The 19425-nt window shown below is 43.9% G+C and overlaps 2 protein-coding genes across 6 annotated transcripts in view; one reads left to right on the top strand and one right to left on the bottom strand.

Annotated features, from left to right (window-relative positions):
- The window catches only part of GINS1 (GINS complex subunit 1), a 28042-nt gene extending 17578 nt beyond the window's left edge, over positions 1-10464 (bottom strand). Inside the window, exons 1-2 of one of the 4 annotated variants that reach the window (XR_008289232.1) lie at positions 10146-10464; positions 484-548 (exon numbers count right to left, since the gene is read on the bottom strand). Coding sequence is in view for 2 of the 4 variants with exons in the window: in XM_027069425.2 (XP_026925226.1) it covers positions 484-548; positions 4855-4929 (140 nt within the window). In the remaining 2 variants the exon portion in view is untranslated. Of the gene's footprint in view, positions 1-483; positions 549-4854; positions 5406-10145 lie in introns of those variants that run through there. The other 3 variants (XR_008289231.1, XM_027069425.2, XM_027069424.2) reach the window with 3 other exon arrangements.
- Positions 10465-10587: 123 nt separating this feature from the next.
- ABHD12 (abhydrolase domain containing 12, lysophospholipase) overlaps positions 10588-19425 on the top strand; it is an 86679-nt gene continuing 77841 nt past the window's right edge. The window contains exon 1 of one of the 2 annotated variants that reach the window (XM_027069420.2): positions 10588-10968. In XM_027069420.2, coding sequence (XP_026925221.1) covers positions 10778-10968 — 191 coding nt within the window. In that variant the 5' untranslated portion in view covers positions 10588-10777. Of the gene's footprint in view, positions 10969-11268; positions 11838-19425 lie in introns of those variants that run through there. The other variant, XM_027069422.2, reaches the window with a different exon arrangement.

The raw sequence follows: 19425 nt of genomic DNA, 5'->3' as shown, positions 1-19425 counted from the left end.
TGACTGATGAATGTATAAAGAAGACATGGTGTATATATACACAATGGAATATTTCTCAGCAATCAAAAGGAATGAAGTCTTGCCACTTGCAACATTGTGGATGGAACTGGAGTGTATTATGCTAAGTGAAAAAAGTCAGAGAAAGATAAAAATCATATGATTTCACTCAAATGTGGAATTTAAGAAACAAAACAGATGAAAATACAGGAAGGGAAGGAAAACTAAGATAAAAAGAGAGAGGGAGGCAAACCATAAGAGACTCTTAAATACAGAGAACAAACTGAGGGTTGCTGAAGGGGTGCTGGGTGGGGGGATGGGCTAAATGGGTGAAGGGCATTAAGGAGGGCACTTGTTGGGATGACCACTGGGTTTTATATGTAAGTGATGAACCACTAAATTCTACTCCTGAAACCATTAAAAAATAATAAAAAACAAAAACCTAATTAAAAAATAAAATAAAATATCAATCTCATCAAAACTTACACATCAGACTGGTTTTGTTCATACAAAGCTTTCATCTCTTCCAGAACTTGCCTGAGTCCATCCTCCTAGAACATATAAAATGGCATTAATACACATCCATTAATTCCTCTACTAAGTCTATAGCAATATTTCATCTACCCTATGTTTATCTTTGATTTATACTAAATCTTATCAAAAAGCAGTAATCCTTCATACCTCTAGGATTGGCTCTAACAAGTGTCAGTGAGGATGAGGAGAAATTGGAACCCTCAAGCACTGCAGATAGGAATGTAAAGTGGTAGAGCCCTATGGAAAACAATATGATTGTTCCTCAAAAAGTTATTTATTTATTTTTTTGTGAGAGACGGTGCAAGAGCAAGGGACAGAAAGAGGGAGAGAGACAGAGAATCCTCCAAGGGTCAAAGACAGACGTGGGGCTCACCCAGTGAGGGGCTCATGTTCACCCAAAGCAGGGCTTGAGCTCACCTGATGCTGGGCTTGAACTCATGAACTGTGAGATCATGACCTGAGCAGAAGTCAGATGCTTAACTGAGTCACCCAGGCACCCTCCTCAAAACATTTAACATATAATTACCATATTATCCAACAAGTATTCAAGAGAACTGAAAACGTATGTTCATTCAAAACCTTGTACATAAATGTTCAGAACAGCACTTCTTTTTTTTTTTTTTTTTTTTTTTTTGGAGAGAGCATGCACATGCACAAGCAGGGAAGGGGCAGAGGGAGAGGGAGAGACAGAATCTTAAGCAGTCTCCACGCTCAGCACGGAGCCTGACACAGAGCTTGATCTCACGACTGTGAGATCATGACCTGAGTCAAAATTAAGAGTCAGATGCTTAACTGACTGAGCCACCCAGGTGCCCCCAGAGCAGCATTATTTATGGCAGCTACAAAATGGAAACACCCGAATATCCATTAACTGATGATATGCCAAATATGGTATATTCACTCAATGGAATGTTATTTGGCCATCAAAAGGAATGACAGGGAATCCAGACCAAAAAAACCAGTGGTTGACTAAAGCTGCTACAAAAGCTACAGGTAGTAGGTGGTAGGTAGCTACAAAAGGGAAAAGGGAACCCTGAGGATGACAGAAATTTTGACTGTAGCACTGGTTACATGGATATATATACTAGTAAAACTAAAAAATGTGCTAAATTTGTACTTTGTTGTATACAAATTACACTTTGATAAAACTAACGACAAAAAAACAACAGTCCTACAAAGCAATAAGGTATGATAAAAGTATGTAAATAACTTTTAAAAAATTTTTTTATTTGATGTTTATTTTTGAAGGAGAGAGGCAGAGCATGAGTGGGGGAAGTGCAGAGAGAGAGGGAAACAATCTGAAGCAGGCTGCAGGCTCTGAGCTGTCAGCACAGAGCCCGAAGTGGGGCTCGAACCCACAAACTGTGAGATCGTGACCTGAGCTGAAGTTGGATGCTTAACCGACTGAGCCACCCAGGTGCCCCTAAATAACTTTTTATTTATAAAAATATTTAATATAAATAATATAGAAGTATTTACAGAATATTCCTTTTATCAGCAAATAATATTTTCAGGAATACCTGAAAACTCCTGTATAATCAATAGATCTGCAGGTATACAGAAGACAAGTGTGAAATAATTTTGTGAAAATACACACATGCTTTCAGATTTAGATTTTTTAATCTTATAGTGAAAACTGCACTATTTTGTGTTCCCACCTCAGGCTGGAAGTCCAAGATAATTTGCCTAAAAACTCACTTAAATTATTACCCGTTCTGCATATAGAAAGTGGACAATCATTTCAATTTGCTGAACACAGTACCTAACACTGAGAGAGAATGAACAAGGAAGAGTCCTTGCTCTAAACTGAGTGACTATCATCTTCCTGGAAGGAATGATTCTTGAAGGGTCGAGTGGGGTCATGGGTCTATGGCCTGCAAATCACTCAGGTGGATTGGACTGTCTCTGCTTGGCTGTATCAAAGACTGACCAGCTTCCAGGCTGCTGAGTCACCTGGCTAGCAGGTGAGTTTGTCAGTGGAAGGTGCACATGGAACAAAAACTGCAAAAGGTGCTCTGCCAAACTAAGACCTAGAAAAAGGAGGGATCTGGGATGCCTGGGTGGCTCAGTCGGTTAAGCATCCAACTTCAGCTCAGGTCATGATCTCACAGTTCGTGAGTTTGAGCCCCAAATCAGGTTCTCTGCTGTCAGCACAGAGCCTGCTTTGGAGCCTCTGTCTCCCTCTCTCACTGCCCCTCCCCTGCTCATATTATCTTTCTTTCTCTTTCTTTCTTTCTTTCTTTCTTTCTTTCTTTCTTTCTTTCTTTCTTTCTTTCTCTCTCTCTCTCTCTCTCTCTCAAAAATAAATAAAAAAAATAAGAAAAAGGAAGGATCTTACAACTTCTAAGTTCCACCCCTGGGCCCTCCAAAAGTGGTCAAGCAACACAACTTAAAATTTGAGTGAAACAGAGAGCTGGACTAAGGGTTTGGTTGGCTAGCTCCTGTTGGACAAGTCTCTGCCTCTTTGGGTTTGTTTCCTCTTACGGTAGATGACCTTCAACATGCCTGGTTGTCCAACTGCAGTCATATTTAAGAGTCTGAACCCCTCGGCATTCCAGCATCTCTGCTGAACCTCCCACCATTGTCTCCTAACTTTTTAAATGAGTTTAAACAGTCCTGAAAGAACAACAAACTGAAATCTAGGAAATCTGTGTTCAAGGTGAGGCTCTGCATTCAATATGCTCCAAGTTCAGACAAATCCCTTAACTTGATCTATAATTTCTCTTGGCTCAGTCTCATCTGCAAAATGACCCAACTGTCCAACCACGTGCTCTTTAATGTTCAAAACAAAACTCGCCTTTCCCCAAACACTCTTCCTCCTGAAATCTGATACAGTCCCTGAGAGAGAATTTCCCTGAGACTCCCTCTCATTCATTACCCACCCCATCCTAACAGTTACAAGTCCTGTTTGCCTTGTCTCTGAAACTCAGACACTGATTTCCAGGCCCAGCAACCAAACACAGTCTGGATCATACACAGCTCTCACCTGGTCTATTATAACCACCCATAACCATCTCATTGACTCTGTTCTTTCTTGTCTCCAACTCATTTCCCCCATAGTGCTGCCATCATTATCCTCAAAACATAAAAAACTGCCCTATCACTCTCCTGTCTAAAATCCTTTACCAGTTTCCAAATGCCTTGTGCATGACCACTGAACTCTCTTAGGCCTAGAACCCACCTTCCTAGCCTCTGCACACACCCTGTCAGTCACCTCTACCTATGTGACCATGTGTCTCTCTGCACTGCTGTATCCTTTGGCTGCCATGCCTATCTTCCTTCTCAGAGTGGTCCCCTCATCCTTCCATGTGTGGCTCAAATGCCTGCTCCTCTACCCCAGACCACACCAACACTGATTGCTCCTTATGCTCCTCTCTGGTGTCCTCACACTGCATTCTGTTACTCCTTTCTGTGCCCCTCTCCCAGCAGAACATGCCCTGGCTCCAAATAGCGGCTGCTCTATGAGAAGGGAAGCAGTCAAGTATAAAATTTAGAGTGCAGGTCTTGAGCCAGACTGTCAGGGTTTAAATCCTAGCTTTACTTCTTATTAGCTATGGGCAAAAAAATGCCCCTAAGCGTCTGTGTATATGGCTAGAAAAAATGGTTTAAATCTCAGAGTTCTTATGAGAACAAGATTAACGTAGGCCACGTGCTTATCACCCTGTTGTCGGTAGTAACAAAAATAAGAATGATTGTTATAGTAGCAGCGGTAGAAAGAAAATAAATAGCAAACACTGACTTCACTGCTGTGTGTCAGGCATTGTTCAGAGAACTTGACATATACCAACTTGCAGAGCCCTCACTACGGGAAGAGTTGACTACTATTATTACCAACTTTCCCGTTTTTGTAGAGGAAACTGGCAGCACAGATGGCATGAGTAACTGCCCCACAGTCACATGATGGAGTCAGAATCCCAGTCTGGCTCTACAGGACTAGCTTCTGCCAGAGTGCTCAACAAATGCTAGATTGTTATCAGGAAACCAAGAAATGCTTGATCAAACACAGGAACAAGAAATAAAGCCATACATGAAAAAACACTGAAGGACATACACTCATGAGGAAATTCACCAAATCGCTGGGGGACATAAACATGAATGCACTCTTTTTCCTGCTATATTTTGTCTTTCCGTGTTCCAAAATTTTTGTTCCCGCCTCGAGCTGAGAAAGCACACCCTCAGGGAATATGCAGGTTAGAATCTCTGGGAGCCAGATCCTCTTACAGTCCTCCCACGAGCCCCAGGCCCGCCCCAAGGCTGCCCCCAGCGCTTCGAGACCCCGCCCCTTCAGCACGACCCGCCCGGTGAAACTCCGTCCTCCCTTACATTGAAGGCTGGCAGCTGCCCTTCTGGCGCGCGGTGCAGCTCGCGGACCAGCTCCATGGCCTTTTCGCAGAACATGTCGGACGCGCCCCGGCCCTGCAGCTTCCTAAACCGACCGCTCTCACGCCAAACAGTCGCTGGGTTCACGGCCCCCTCTCTAAGGTACTATGGTTCGCAGTCCCACAGCCGCAGATACTCGCCTCCGCCTCCGCTTTGGCGCCAAACACACCCAGCCAATAATAACACGATCCTGGGCCTCGCGGCTTATGGCGGCTGTGAAGGGACAGTTGCCTCTACTGCGCAGCCGCACAACAGATGGGGAAGCGGTGCCTCCTTCTCTAGGGAAACCCCCGCAGCTGGGGGAGCGTAGTGGCCCTGGGTTCCAGCCTGTAGGCTGAGCAGAGACTTTCGAGTTCCCAAGCGCCACTCGCGAGATGTGCACATCTTTGTTCTTCCTTTTTCCATTTGATTCATTTTTGTTTAGGTTCAAAAGGGGTTGCACTTTGAGGTTGAGAAAAAACTCAGAAACTTGTGCATTAATGTTCTGACGCAGCATTTTAGTTTTGCAGTGTGCTTTTTTTGTACGATAGAAGAGGAAAAGCAAGTTTTATTGGGTATCTCCTGTGTGGTATGGGCTGTGACATATTTCATTTAATTCTCACGATTAACCTGAGGTGGCTTTTAAGACTCTTGGTACTGATTAGAAAACAAGTTAGATAACCTTTTTTTTTTTTAAAGTAAGCTCCACACCCAAGGTGGGGCTTGAGCTTATGACCCCGAGATCAAGAGTCACATGCTCTACCCACTGAGCCTGCCAGGAGATCCAAGATAGATAACTTGCTCAAGGTCACACAACGTCTAATGTGACAGAGTTTGTATTTAAGCTTTTGACTCTACAGTACCACTTTTGATTTTAAGGCAGTCCTCTAAAAACATTTGTAAAATAGCTGTATTCATGAAATCTACAAAAAGGGAAAATACTAGATTAACATGAATTCAGACAGCCATAATCTTACCTACATGATTATGGACATTTTCGTAACTATAGAATCAAAAATGGAAATTACTGCTATAGAAACAATTTGTTTTGTTTGGCTACTTTTTAAAAAGGCAATATTGCTTGGATTCATGCTAGTTAACCCTAGAAACTTTGTTCCTCTTTTGCAAATATAGATACAGTAGATATGTGATCTGAACAATGAGCATGGGAATGGCCTACAAAGTCTTTGAATCTTTGAGTGACATTTCCTTTTCAGCTCTACTGTAAGGAATAATTTAGCTAATTTTTTTTTTAATTAAATACACAGAACTATAGTGGATTGTGCTACAGGATTCTATTCCAAAAGTCGCCAGCATCCACAACCTTACTTTGTCACAAACCTTTTTTTTAAATATGTTTTATTTTTATTTTTATTTTTGAAACAGAGAGAGAGCATGAGCAGGGGAGGGGCAGAGAGAGAGGGGGACACAGAATCTGAAGCAGCACAGAGCCCAATGTGGGGCTCGAATCCACAGACTGTGAGATCATGACCTGAGCTGAAGTTGCTTGCTCAACTGACTGAGCCACCCAGGCACCCCTAAACCTTTTTTTTTTTTTTAAACAAATGGTGTTTATTAAATAGCATTTTTTTTTTCAGTTGATTTATTTTGGGAGAGAGAGAGAGTGAGCATGAGCAGGGGAGGGGCAGAGAGAGAGGAAAAGAGAGAATCCTAAACAGGCACCACACATTGGTGTGGAACCTGATGTGGGGCTCAAACTCACAAACTCTGAGATCATGACCTGAGCTGAAACCAAGAGTAGGATGCCCAACCAACTGAGCCACCACCCAGGTGCCCCTGACATAAACCCTTTTATTTCAGATCCTTACTTCCTTACCTGTACAGTAGGGACAATAGTATACACTTCTGAGGGGTTGCAGTGATTCACTACTCCTTCAGCAAATGTTTATGAAGTACCTACTACATACTGGGTATTGTTCTAGACATTGGACATAAAACAGTGAATACAGTCCTTGTGCTCACAGTCTATGTTCCAGTATGGGAAAATAGCAATTCACAGATACAGTTATACGGATAATAAATATATTTGTGAGAAGTGCAAAGAAGAATAAGCCAGGGAAGGTAAACAGAGTGATGATGAGGGCCTGAAGGTTCTGAGATAGTGTTCAAAGGCGGCACAGACCTGCAGCAGAGAGGGAATAAGCTGTGTGGAGATGGGGCCATAGGATGGGCAGAGAATTATGGGCAGCAGAAATGCAAGTGCAAAGGCCACAATGAGGAGGGTGGGTGGCTCACACACATGCCACCCACACCCCTCCTTGGGGCCTGTGCATCAGCAAGGAGTCAGTGACACTGGAGTAAAGTAAGGGAGGGAGACACTGGTGATTGAGATCAGAGTGAGAGCTGGAGGCCATGTCAGGTAGAACCCCAAAGGCCCTTTCATAAGCTTTCTGTTTTATTTTCACTGAGATGGGGAACCATATAGGTATTTTGAGCAAACAAGTGACCTAGGTCTTTAAAAAGACCTTTCTGACAGCTGACTTAAGTAGACAAGTGGGTAAAGGTGGAGGCAGAGGACCACTTATGGTGAGAAGTGGTTGGATCCTGGATAGACTTTACTTTTTTAAGTTTATTTATTTATTTTGAGAGAGAGAGAAAGAAAGAGTGAGTAGGGGAGGGGCAGAGATAGAGGGAGAGAATCCCAAGCAGGCTCCACACGCTGTCAGTGCAGAGCCTGACTTGGGGCTTGACCTCACAAACTGTGCTATCATGACCTGAGCTGACATCAAAGGTGGCTGACTGACCACTTGGGGTGCCTGGGTGGCTCAGTCTGGCTCTTGGTTTCAGCTCAGGTCATGATCTCACCGTTTCATGAGTTCAAGCCCCACATCAGGCTCCAAACTGACAACGCAGAGCCTGCTTGGGATTTTCTATCTCCCTCTCTCTCTCTGCTCCTCCTCCACTTGTGCTGTCTCTGTCTCTCTCAAAATAAACAAATAAACTTAAAAAAAAAAAAAAGTAGCTAACTGAGCTGCCCAGGTGGCCTGGATCCTGGATGGATTTTGAAAGGAGAGCTGATCAGGCTTTGTGATAGACACCATGGCATAAGAAGGGAGGATTCTAGGGTGATCTCAGAGTTTTGGCCTAAGGAAATGCAAGTATAAGGTTGCCATTCCTGAGGTAAGGAAGGTTACACAAAGAGTTGGGGGCTGGAAGAGTTGGGAACTCGGCTTTGAACATAATAACTTTAGATGCCAATAGTATATCAGAGTGGACAAGTAGACCATTAGAGGGGCCTGGGGTTTAAGGAAGAGGTGTGGACTAGAGATACAAATGTGGGTGTCACCAGTGTAGTCTTTAAAGACTTTTAGATACTACTCAGAAAGCCAATGTGGTATATTGGGGAGCAAGAATTTCCTGTCCCCTTCTAGGTGCTTCTAGCTCTACTAAGAATCAAATTGATATGAGACAGATTAACAGGAGAATATTTAGTTTCCTATATACAGGAAATCCACATTGACACAGAAACTTGAAAGACACACAAAATAAGGTATATTTATTATCCTGAACTAAAGAGAAGCAGCCAGGGGTCTGGGAGTTAGAACGGAACGAATACAAGTCACAGGGCAATAAGAAGAGCAGATGTTTGGTAATTTAGATGTCTGCTTTGCCATATAGATGGGTCATTCAGATAAAGTTTATCTCTGGTAATAACCATTATTCTGGGAAAGACTCCCAATTTAGATTCTTCTATTTAGTTAAGGGAGGGCCAAAACATTTAAGTCCATAGGTCTTGATTGCCTTTAGTTCAAAATAATCTTCAAGCCAAAGTGGCCCATTTGGGGGAAGCCTGCCTTTGGCCCCTAGAGGACCAAGAGTTGAGGACTATATGAGCAAGTCCTAAATGCCAGCAAGACTCAATACCCCTCACATTTCTCTCTTCTCAACAGGCCTACCTTCCTTGCTTTTTTGTTTTTCTATTAAAAAGGATTTTGTGAGTGATGGGGTCAATTTTTTTTTTAACTTCAGTTTCTAGATTCCCAGTCTCCGGTATGTGCTAGTTTAACACTTCAAAGAATTCATCATTTAAGTTCTAGGAGAGTATTTGGAGATATCCACACAAATATGAATGCTGGTTGTGATATATTTTGCAATACAGTCAATGAAATTCTATTGTAATTTAGAAGTACCATTACAAAGCTAATATAAGAAGCTACTCAATTCCTTTTTTTAAATGTCTTTTTTTTTTATTTCTAAGCAAGAGAGCACATGTGGGGGAAGGGCAGGAAGAGAGAGAATGACAGAGGATCGAAAGCAAGCTCTGTGCTGATACTAGTGGGCCTGAAGTGGGGTTCAAACTCAGGAACTGTGAGCTCATGGGATCATGGCCTGAGCTGAAGTCAGATGCTCAATCAGCTGAGCCACCCAGCCACCCCAAGAGCTACTGAATTTCTAAAGGCATTTCTAATTGATCTTAAATGATCAGTTGCCAATAGTTTTCTACTGACACAAATGTTGAAATTACACAAGTTCACTTTGTAATAAATAAGCAAATCTCAAGGCGCCTGGGTGGCTCAGTTGGTTAGCCAACCAACCTGGGCTCAGTTCATGATCTCATGGTTCATGGGTTGGAGCCCGCATTGGGCTCTGTGCTGACAGCTCAGAGCCTGGACCATGCTTCAGATTCTGTGTCTCCCTCTCTCTCTCTGCCTCTCCCTGCTCATGCTCTGTCTTTCTCTGTCTCAAAAATAAACATTAAAAAAAAAAGAAAAAGAAAGTAAGCAAATCTCTAGGTGGTAGATCGTTTGTAAGAAATAATGCCATATTAAAGAATGCCAAAACTGTAAAACCAAATTTGTGAAACTACTCTTTTCTTTGTAAGATGACTTGAATTAGTTCTTAACTTGGGTTCCAGAAGTGTAAATTTATCTTTGAAACTTATTTCTTCCATCAGCTACTTTTTTTGTTTTAAAGTTTTTATTTTTAAGTAATCTCTACACCCAATTTGGGGCTTGAACCAACAACCCCAAGATGGAGAGTCTTATGCTCCACCGACTGAGCAACCCAGGTGCCTCTCCATCCACTATTTCTAACTGCTTTACAAAAATCTAAAATCAAATACAGGTTTTTAAGAAGTAAGTTGTTTAAGTAGCTCAGTTTTCCTATGTTCAGCCCAAAACTTAACAGTTAAATTATCTATACACTTGTGTTAAAAAAAAAAAAGTACCTGAAAGTATATTTTTAAAAGTCTTGTGGGAAAACAGTTATAAATCATGAGAATGGTGATTTGTTACCTTTTGCTTTTGGTTCTTATAAACCGTTATAAGAACATTTCTGATGGGTTCATTCAGATTGGGTTTCCAGCATTAGAGGAAAATCACAAAGCCTGGGGCGGGAGGGGAAGGAGCCAGCTTTCCGCTGCGGCTCTGGATCACTGGGTGCTCCGTTTCAGTCCCGCGTTGTCTCACGTTCGGGTCATCGATCTGGGGCAGGACCCGGTGCGTTTGCACACGGCGCCGAGCACGAGGCAAAACCGGCCCTCCCACTCTCCGGGACCGAGCCCAGACCCCACCACAGCAAAATCGACCGCTTGGCCCTGCCGGGACCATGACGCCCCGCACGGCTTCGCCTGCCCTTCTCCAAGATGGCTGCAGGTCGGCGCCGGGAACACTGGGCCCACTACCCGAGGAACTAGGGACGGGGCGGAGTGGGGGGCGGGGTCGGCAGGAGCCCGGCGTTGATTGGCTGGCGCCGCCGACCTGGTCCCAGGCGCCGGGCCGTACAGACGGGCGCCGCGGCCTGGGGCTGGGATGCTAGGGGCTGTGGGCTCCCTGCTGCAGCGGCTCCTGTAAGCGGCGGCGACTGAGACGCAGGCGGGCAGTGAGGCCAGTGGACGCCGTCGGCGGCCGGCCGTGTCGGCCGCGGGATGAGGAAGCGGACCGAGCCCGTCGCCTTGGAGCATGAGCGCTGCGCCGCCTCGGGCTCGTCCTCCTCTGGCTCGGCCGCCGCGGCGCTGGACGCCGACTGCCGCCTGAAGCAGAACCTGCGCCTGGCGGGCAAGGCGCCGGCGGAGCCGCGCTGCGCCGCAGACGCGGGCATGAAGCGGGCCCTGGGCAGGTGAGGCGCAGCACAGGGGCGGAGTCCCGGTACCTGGCCGGCACGTAGCCCCTAATGCCCCCGCCCCTCCATAAGTTTCTTGTCTGTGGGAGCGCTCCACACCTACCCCCCACCTTCCGGTGTCCTCTTCCGATCCTCCTCTATCCCTTTCCCTCGCCTAGCCGCCCGCAAGTGCGGCCCTCGGGCATCCTTTCCTCAGGTACCTGCCTGCGGGAGCGCCCCCGACTACCCTCTTTTACCCCCCTGGTGTCCTCCTCTCGCGCTGCGCGGAGCTCAGTCTCGCGTCCGTACCCTTCCCAGGTGAGCTAGTGGGACACCGTCAGCTACGGGCTGGAGCAGCGTCTCTCCCAGGGACTGGGGGCTGCGGGCAGCCACGACCCCTTGTGGAAGAGTAGCGGAGGGGTCGGAAGCGTCCCTGGTGAGGCCCCTGGACGCTCGGCACGTACGAGGTGGGACGCTGAAGGGAAGGCTCCAGACCCAGAGAGCGGTGGGATCCTTCCCCACGGATTTCCTGCAGTGAACTCAAAACCGAGCGCCCCTCTTGCTGGACTGGTGTATGTAGAAACTACCGTTCCCCGGTTTCTTACTTTGGTATTTTCTCGGGTAACTAACTAGTTGTCAGAAGTGGCATTCTCTACTCAGCTGCTGGACGACCTTTGGGGGAAGGTTAAATGGTCTGCTGTGTCTGAGGGCCGGGAAGGATACACCGCATCCTCAGCTGTTGGAAGGAAACCTGTCTTGGGTTGTGCAGATGGCTCGTGGTGCTTGAAATTTGTCTACGCGAGTTGTCTCCTTGGGAATCTCCGTAGAGTCCGGAAGTCTTTTGGTTATTTGCATTCTCCCTCTGAGTAGGAGATGAATGCATCCAGGTAAAGCTGATTTCAAAATTAAGATAGTGTATTTCACAGGGACAAGTCTCTCCCCATATGCTGGCTTCTTAATTATCTGGCTGTTCATAGAACGTATCATTGATGGCAGTTTTGACAGCTGGGTGTTTCATGGTTTCGAACAAGTTAGTATGTAATGTTTAAGGTGTTGTAGAGTAATTTTTTGGGGGGTCAGCTGGAATGCCCTTAAATGGCATTGGCCTCTTCAGTGTCAAATATTTATCCAAATAGTCCCTAAAAATAATCAATTTTGTTGCTTAAAAATCCTGAAATTGAAAATATGACTATTTGGATAAATAAAAATATAAATATTTGGATGAATAGGAATATTTAATCTAAAAGGAGACCTCGGCATTTCAACTTTATTGCTTAAAAGGTCATGAAATTAAACTATAGTCTCCTCTAAGTTAGTAGTACAAATTTTTGCCAGAAGGGCAGGGACTGGCAGTATTTTTGTTTTTGTGTAAAATTATCTAGTAACTGGTAAATATCTTTTGTGAAACTAATTTATTTTTTGTGGAAAGGTTTATCTGCATTAAAAACTCCTGAATAGTTTTAATGTACTTTTGTTAACAGGTTTAGCATAATGGCTAGATAAGTAGGTGAATTCTTCCTTTGAAAAAATCAAATTGTTATGCCCAATAATGTTTGGGGAAATAATGCTGGCCTCGCACCTTCCTTGAAAGATGTACTGTATTCAAAGGATATGATTATTTTTATTTTTGTATTTGCTTGGAATGCTCTCCTGGACATTCTGCTTTGTTTTCTCTTTCACCAAAGTCTCTACTCAACTGCCATGTCCTCAGAGAGGCCCTCCCAGACCAGCCCATCCAAAACAGACTTCATGCCACTCCCAACACCCTTATTTTGTTTACTTTTTTCATCACACTTATCCCTGTCTTGACCTTGTAATTGCCTGTGTACTTGAGTTGCTTTATTGGTTGTCTCCTCCCATATAAGAATAGAAGCCTTATGAGAGCAGGGGCATTGGGCATTGTTTCCTCCACCTTTCTGTCTCCAGTGCATGGCCATAGTAGGTGGCTGAAAATACTTGTTGAATTAGAATCTGTAAATTCCTAAGAAGTGGAATTGCTGGGCCAAGGAGTGTGTGTCTATAACTTTGAAAGGTGAGGCCAAAGTGCCCTCCAGTGTATTGATGAGTACTTCCTCCAGCAGTGTCAGTTGTCTGCCCTTCCCCTTAATAATGAATGTTACCAGATATTTTGATCTTTTTCTATTTGGCTGATGAAAATGACATCTGATTTGTAGCTTTAATTAGCATATCTTAATTGTTAGGTAGCAATTTTTGTGTGTTTTCATAAGCCTATTGTATACTTTTGAGTATACAATATCTGCATATTTTGCCACACTAGTTATTTTCATTATCTGCATTTTGTTGGGGTTTTTTGTGCACATTTTCAAATATACAGAAGTAGGGAAGACAATACAAAGAACCTCCATGTATCCATGACTTCTTAAACAGTTTGCCATGTTTTGCCAATCTTGAATTGTCTCTTTTCCCTCCATTTTTTGGGGGTGGGGTGGGGTGGGGAACTAGAATATTTTTAAAAATGATTTCATCCATAAATACTTACAATATAGCTTGAACAAATAAGGACTTTTTGAAATATGCATACCCAAAATGCTATATTTATCAAAATCAACAATTTATTGCCTGTTACTAATTTAATCTGATACCCAGTCTACATATGCATATCCCTAGTTACTTCAGAAACAGCTTTTTAAATTTGGTTTGTTTCAAAATCCTGTACATTTTGGGGCACCTGGGTGGCTCAGTCAGTTAAGCATCCAACTTCAGCTCAGGTCATGATCTCATGGTTTGCGAGTTCTAGCCCCGTGTCAGGCTCTGTCCTGACAGCTCAGAGCCTGGAGCCTGCTTCAAATTCTGTGTCTCCCTCTCTTTCTGCCCCTCCCCTACTTGCTCTCTCTCTCTCTCTCTCTCTCTCTCTCTCAAAAATAAATAAACATTAAAAAATTAAAATCCTGTACATTTATTATGTTTATTCCTAGTTACTTGATCTTTTTTGTTATTGAGAATATTGAAATTTTTGTTATTGATCCTTTCTTACATATTACATATTGTTATTATTGTATTTATTAATTTTGTAAGCAGCAACTTATGTAATCATATTGTTTCTAGTAGATTTTGCAGTTCTCTTGGATTTTCCAGGTATATTATCATATCAGTTACAAATAAGAATTTTGTCCCTTGGTTTGTACTTTTTATGTCCCTTACATCTCTTTCTTTGATTGCATTGTATTTCCAGAACAAGATTAAACACTAGGACTGATACTGGGTATCCTTGTCTTGTTCCTTACTTTACTGAGACTGCTTTGTGTTTTTGCCACACTAGTTATTTACTAAGCGTGTGTTGCTGCTGTTTGGTTTTTTAATCAAAAATGGTTGTTGAATTTTATCAAATGCCATTTTAGCATCTGTGAAATTATGTAGATATTCTCTCTTGACCTGTTAATATGAATTAGAATAACAGATTTTGTATTATTGAATCATTATATTATTGAATCATCAGTGAAAATTCTGTTAATGTGTAGCTAGGGCCTCTTAATGTTTTACTTAGTAATTTTAAATCATCATTCATCATTTGAGAGACTAGTCTGTAATATTTTATTTTAGAGAGGGAGAGAGAGAGCATATGAGCCAGGGAGAGGCACAGAGGGAGAGAGAGAGAGAGAGAGAGAGAGAGAGAGCGCGAGAGAAAGAGTGTATCTTAAGCAGCCTCAATGTTCAGCTCAAAGCCCCACCTGGGGCTTGATCCCATGACCTTGGGATCATGACCTGAGCCAAAATCAAGAGTCGGAAACCCAACCAACTGAACCACCCAGGTGTCCCTGTAATTTATTTTTTAATGCAATCTTTATCAAGTTGTTTTAGTGCTTTATATAGCTTTATTAAAACCTTTCTCTTTCTTAGGGCACCTGGGTGGCTCAGTCAGTTAAGCGTCCAACTTTGGCTCAGGTCTTGATTTTGTGATCTGTGAGTTCAAACCCTGTGTTGGGCTCTGTGCTGACAGCTCAGAGCCTGGAGCCTGCTTTGAATTCTGTGTCTCCCTTTCTCTGTCTCTGTCTCTCTCTCTCTCTCTGCCCCTCCCCCGTTCTCACTCTCTCATAAATAAGCATTAAAAAAAAATCTTTCTCTGCTTCAGCCAGTTTAAATACTTTTGAAATGATTTGTTTCTTTAAATTTTGGTGGAATTCCCCTGTAAAACTAAACCTGGTGCTTTTTAGATTTGCTATTTCTTTCTGGGTTTAGTTTTGGTGATTATACATTGATAGAAAATAATCTGTTTTATCCAGTTTTTTCCTCTGTATCTGGGGCTGTTACCCCTGTCTTGTTTCCTAATTTGTGTGCTTTTTTCCTTTTTTTCCCCTTGATTAAAAGTAGGTAATAGTATATCTAATACACAGACATGCATTGAAGTAGAAATTTTTTTTTTCCTAAAGAAAATATATATTTTTTTAGTTAGTTCTGGGAGAATAGGATGCTGCTGAGGGTTCTGGAGAAGTAGAGAAAACATCTTCTGTCTGAAAGTGTTACTGCACCCTCTCCTGTTGCCACTGCCCCTGGCAGGAATGTGGCCCTAGGTTGGCCAGATCATCCAGTCTCTCCAGAAGAGTAGCTGGGTGTGTGTGTGTATACACCCATGTGTGTGTGTGTGTGTACACTCAGACTTTGTAAACATTGGCAACTAATTCAGGTAAAAACAACTTTGGAGTAAAATAATTTTGAGAGAGAGCATGCAGGTGAACAAGGGAGGGGCAGAGAGAGAGGAAGAGAGAGAATCCCAAGCAGGCTCCACACACTGTCAGCACAGAGCCTGATGTGGGGCTTGATCTCACAAATGGTGAGATCATGACCTGAGCCAAAATCAAGAGTCAGACACTTAACTGACTGAGCCACCTAGGTGCCCTGGACGGGTTGTATTTAAAGGTAAATGCTTATCTAATATATACATTGACATGCACTCCCTGGGAGGAGGGACTAGATATTAGTTTTATACAATATCTGGTAATTTTTAGAAAATGAGGAATTTTTGGGTCTTCCCTGTTCTTTTCAGTAACCTAGGTCTTCTTGGGACTATGCCTTGAAGGCGTAAGTACTCTAATTTGTACCCTGGGAAGGTGGTAATGAGATGTATGGGTCTGTGTGTTTTAGTGAACTTGTCTTTATTCTTCTACTCCCAGCTCATAGGTGGATCTGCCAGTGACTGAGATCAGTGGGCTGCACAGGAGGTTTCATAGCCTGTGATCCTTGCATGTAAATAAAGGGGAACTGAGGCATCACCCATGGTTCCTCCTTGACCCAAAGGAAGGAACTTCATCTAGCTGCTAATGGCTTCACTATAATCCAGGAAGGCCGTGGCTGAGGTTAAGGCTGGTCTCCTTTAACATCAGTCTTCCTGAACTCACCCTAGAAGCTTCACTTTGTCCTTTCTTTATATACCAAGAAGGTGAGAATGTATTCTGGGGTAGTTTTTGTAGTTAAAGTCTGCTTTTTTCCATCCTCCTTCTCCTTCCACTCCCCCAGAATACAGTCTATGCCTGGACAATGATAAGCAAGGAGGCAGGCTTTGTTTATGGCGCCTCACCTGGAGCCCCCAGCTGGGTCCATCTCTTCCCAGTTGTGGTTTACCTTATCAAGGCCACACTCCAGTCCTGGACCCAGGACCCTGGGACCTGGTGCTTCTCTCATTTCTCCTTTGGTGAGATTTCATGCCCTATATCTCTCCTTGTTTCCAGTTCCTTTTTAGCCAATGTTTACTCTCCCTTCTCAAGGGAGAGTGTCTTGTATAGTAACTACGCAGACACTGCTCATATATGGAAGATATTTTTGAGTAGATTAAAAGGTCTTAAAGACATTATCATGGAGGTGGCCTTGGAAAGAGGCATAAAAGATGGGTCATCTTGTCAGGGTTATGCTGACGGCAGTGGAGACAGGCTGCCTTTCCAGGCTCGTGATCCTCCTCCTCCTCCCACATGGGCACTTTTCTTTCCAAAATGAAGACTACAGGAAAAATTTTTACTGTAATATGATCTTGAAAACTGACAGATTAAGTCAGCGCTCTTCTCCCAGAGATGATGCCACAGAACTTGGATGTTGGTGGGTTTGTGCTTTGCCAGAGGGCTCTTTCAGCACTGGTAGTGGGTAAATCATTTGTTTTGTCCTAAACTGAAGGCTAGGATGGGGAGGATCAATTAGGGCAGTGGATGCCGACACAGGTAAAAATGGTAGCAGGAAGCTTTGACTGAGATGTCCATTTAGCCGAAAGACCCATTATTTGGGTTTGGTCCTCATTATAGCATCATTTGATGTTTTAGAGGAAAGCTTGAATGGATAACAGACCCGAGTGAGTGTCTTCAGGTTCTGTGACTTGGGGAGAGTTGCTCAACTTTCTGAGTTTGTTTCTTCCTCTGTGATGTGGGGATAGAAATTTCTTCCCTATAGGATTGGGGTGAAGTTTGGGTGTATGAAAGAGCTGGGTGCGAGATGAGTGCTCAATCAGTGGCACCTTCTACTTTGCTTGTCCAATGGTTATTACTAATACTAGTAGTTGGGCGTACTGAGAAAGCTCTGTTAACTTAGAGGAAAGGAATTGATCCTTTCTCTTCTCTGCCCGCAAATGATTACAATATGTCTTCTCAACCAGTCATCATGCCTATACTTTTTTTTTTATTATTTTTTTTTAATGTTTATTCATTTTTGAGAGAGACAGAGACAGAATGCGAGTGGGTTAGGGGCAGAGAGAGAGAGACACACAGAATCCAAAGCAGGCTCCAGGCTCTGAGCTGTCAGCACAGAGCCCGATGCGGGGCTTGAACCCACGAACCGAGATCATGACCTGAGCCGAAGTCAGACACTCAACCGACTGAGCCACCCAGGCACCCCCATCGTGCCTATACTTATCATCGTGATCAGTAATCATATCTGTGGGTATTAGAACATTTATAACAGTACTCTTTGGCTATTAAACACTTTTTTCACCAGTTCACTTTGCAGAGTTTGAGTACCTTTTAGGTACAATAACTCTTCTAAGTCCTGAGGCTGCAGCAGTGGATATGGGTCACATCTTGTGGACTTTATATTCCCATGGGGGAGGTAGATAACAAACGAGTAAGGGCATGCTGCATCAGGTGCTTGGGGCGCTGAGGAGAAAAGTAGGCTGGTAAGGAGCGCCTGTGGTTCGTGCATGGTTTAGGTGGCAGGAGGCCTTTCCAATAGGGGACGATTGAATGGAAGCCACTGGTTTCTTTAGAGTGGAGAAATGCCTTGATGTGATGTATGTCATTACCATGTCATACTGACTGCTGTGACAAGGACAGACTGGAGGGCCAGAGGGAGCAGGAGGACCAGTTAGGAGTCATCCAGGCAACAGATGATGGGGACTTGGGCTGGCAGTAGCTGTGGAGGGGAGTAGTGCTGCATTCTGGGTCTGTTTTGAAGGAGATGTCAAAAGATTTGTGGGTGGATTAGCATGAGAGAGTGAGGATGTTCAGAAGTGCTTCACCAGTTTTTTCTTGAGCAGTCAGAGGCAAGGAGCTGCCATGTGCTGAGATGGGGCAGCTACGGGAAGAGCAAATGCTTTGGGGGGTGATGAGTTTGGTTTGGGGCATATTGCGGTGTCTCTTCTTGCAGATGCAGTAAGTTGGAGGAGCTGGAGTTTGGGGCAGTTAGGCTGACTTCTGACCATTAGCCTGCAGAAGGTATTTAGAGTCATGACAGAGGTCTGAGGGTTGGGTTCCAGGTCCTGGGTGATTAGGGGTTGGGGAGGAGAGGAAACCTGGAAGGAGCAAGGGAATGGATTGGGAGGAGGGCTAGGAGGAAGGGGTCAAGGGAGCTGTGTGAGGAAGCCTATTGCAGAGAAAGCGTGATCTGCTGTTGGATTTGGTGATGTGGAGATGAGTGGTTGACAAGGATGAGTAATTGGAATGGTGGGGTAAGAGTCTGACAGTGGCTCAAGGGAGAGGTGGAGGGAAGAAATGCAGAAAGCTTTTTAAAGGAGTTGTACAATAAAAGGGAACAAAGATGAGAGGGATAGCTGGGGTGGGAGGAGACTCCTCACCAGTGCTGTTAGAGCTCGTTGCTGTGCTTAGTGGGATGGTCCAGGAGGTATAGACTGGCCATGTGGATGCTGGTGGTATGGTGTCTCTGGGATCCAGCACCCCAAGGCTAAGTGGAGGGTCCCCAGACAGGAAGGCAGGTCAAGGGTGCTGCAAAGGTACAGGGAGGTGGTTAGATTTGCAAGGGTAGTGTTGGAAGTTGTCTTCTGCATGCTTCTGCTTTCTCTGAAATAAGAGCAAGGTTGTCCATTGAGGGGAGATGGGGTAGAAGCACTGAAGAAGGTCTTTCTTTTCACTTCTCCACCAGGACAGTCCTAGTCTTTATTCTCGATCTAATCAGACTGTTCTGGCGTATTTGCTAAACATTAATGTGAACAATCATGCTACCTAGCAGGGACTCTTCTTTCTGATATGCAGTGTTTCAAAAATGGCTCCCATGAGAAGTCATTTTAGCTGTGAGCTGCATGTCAGA

Source organism: Acinonyx jubatus, chromosome A3, assembly GCF_027475565.1.
Source record: "Acinonyx jubatus isolate Ajub_Pintada_27869175 chromosome A3, VMU_Ajub_asm_v1.0, whole genome shotgun sequence".
NCBI classification, from domain to species: domain Eukaryota; kingdom Metazoa; phylum Chordata; class Mammalia; order Carnivora; family Felidae; genus Acinonyx; species Acinonyx jubatus.
Note: the sequence above shows the minus strand (reverse complement) of the source record. Positions and strands in the feature narration are given on the sequence as shown.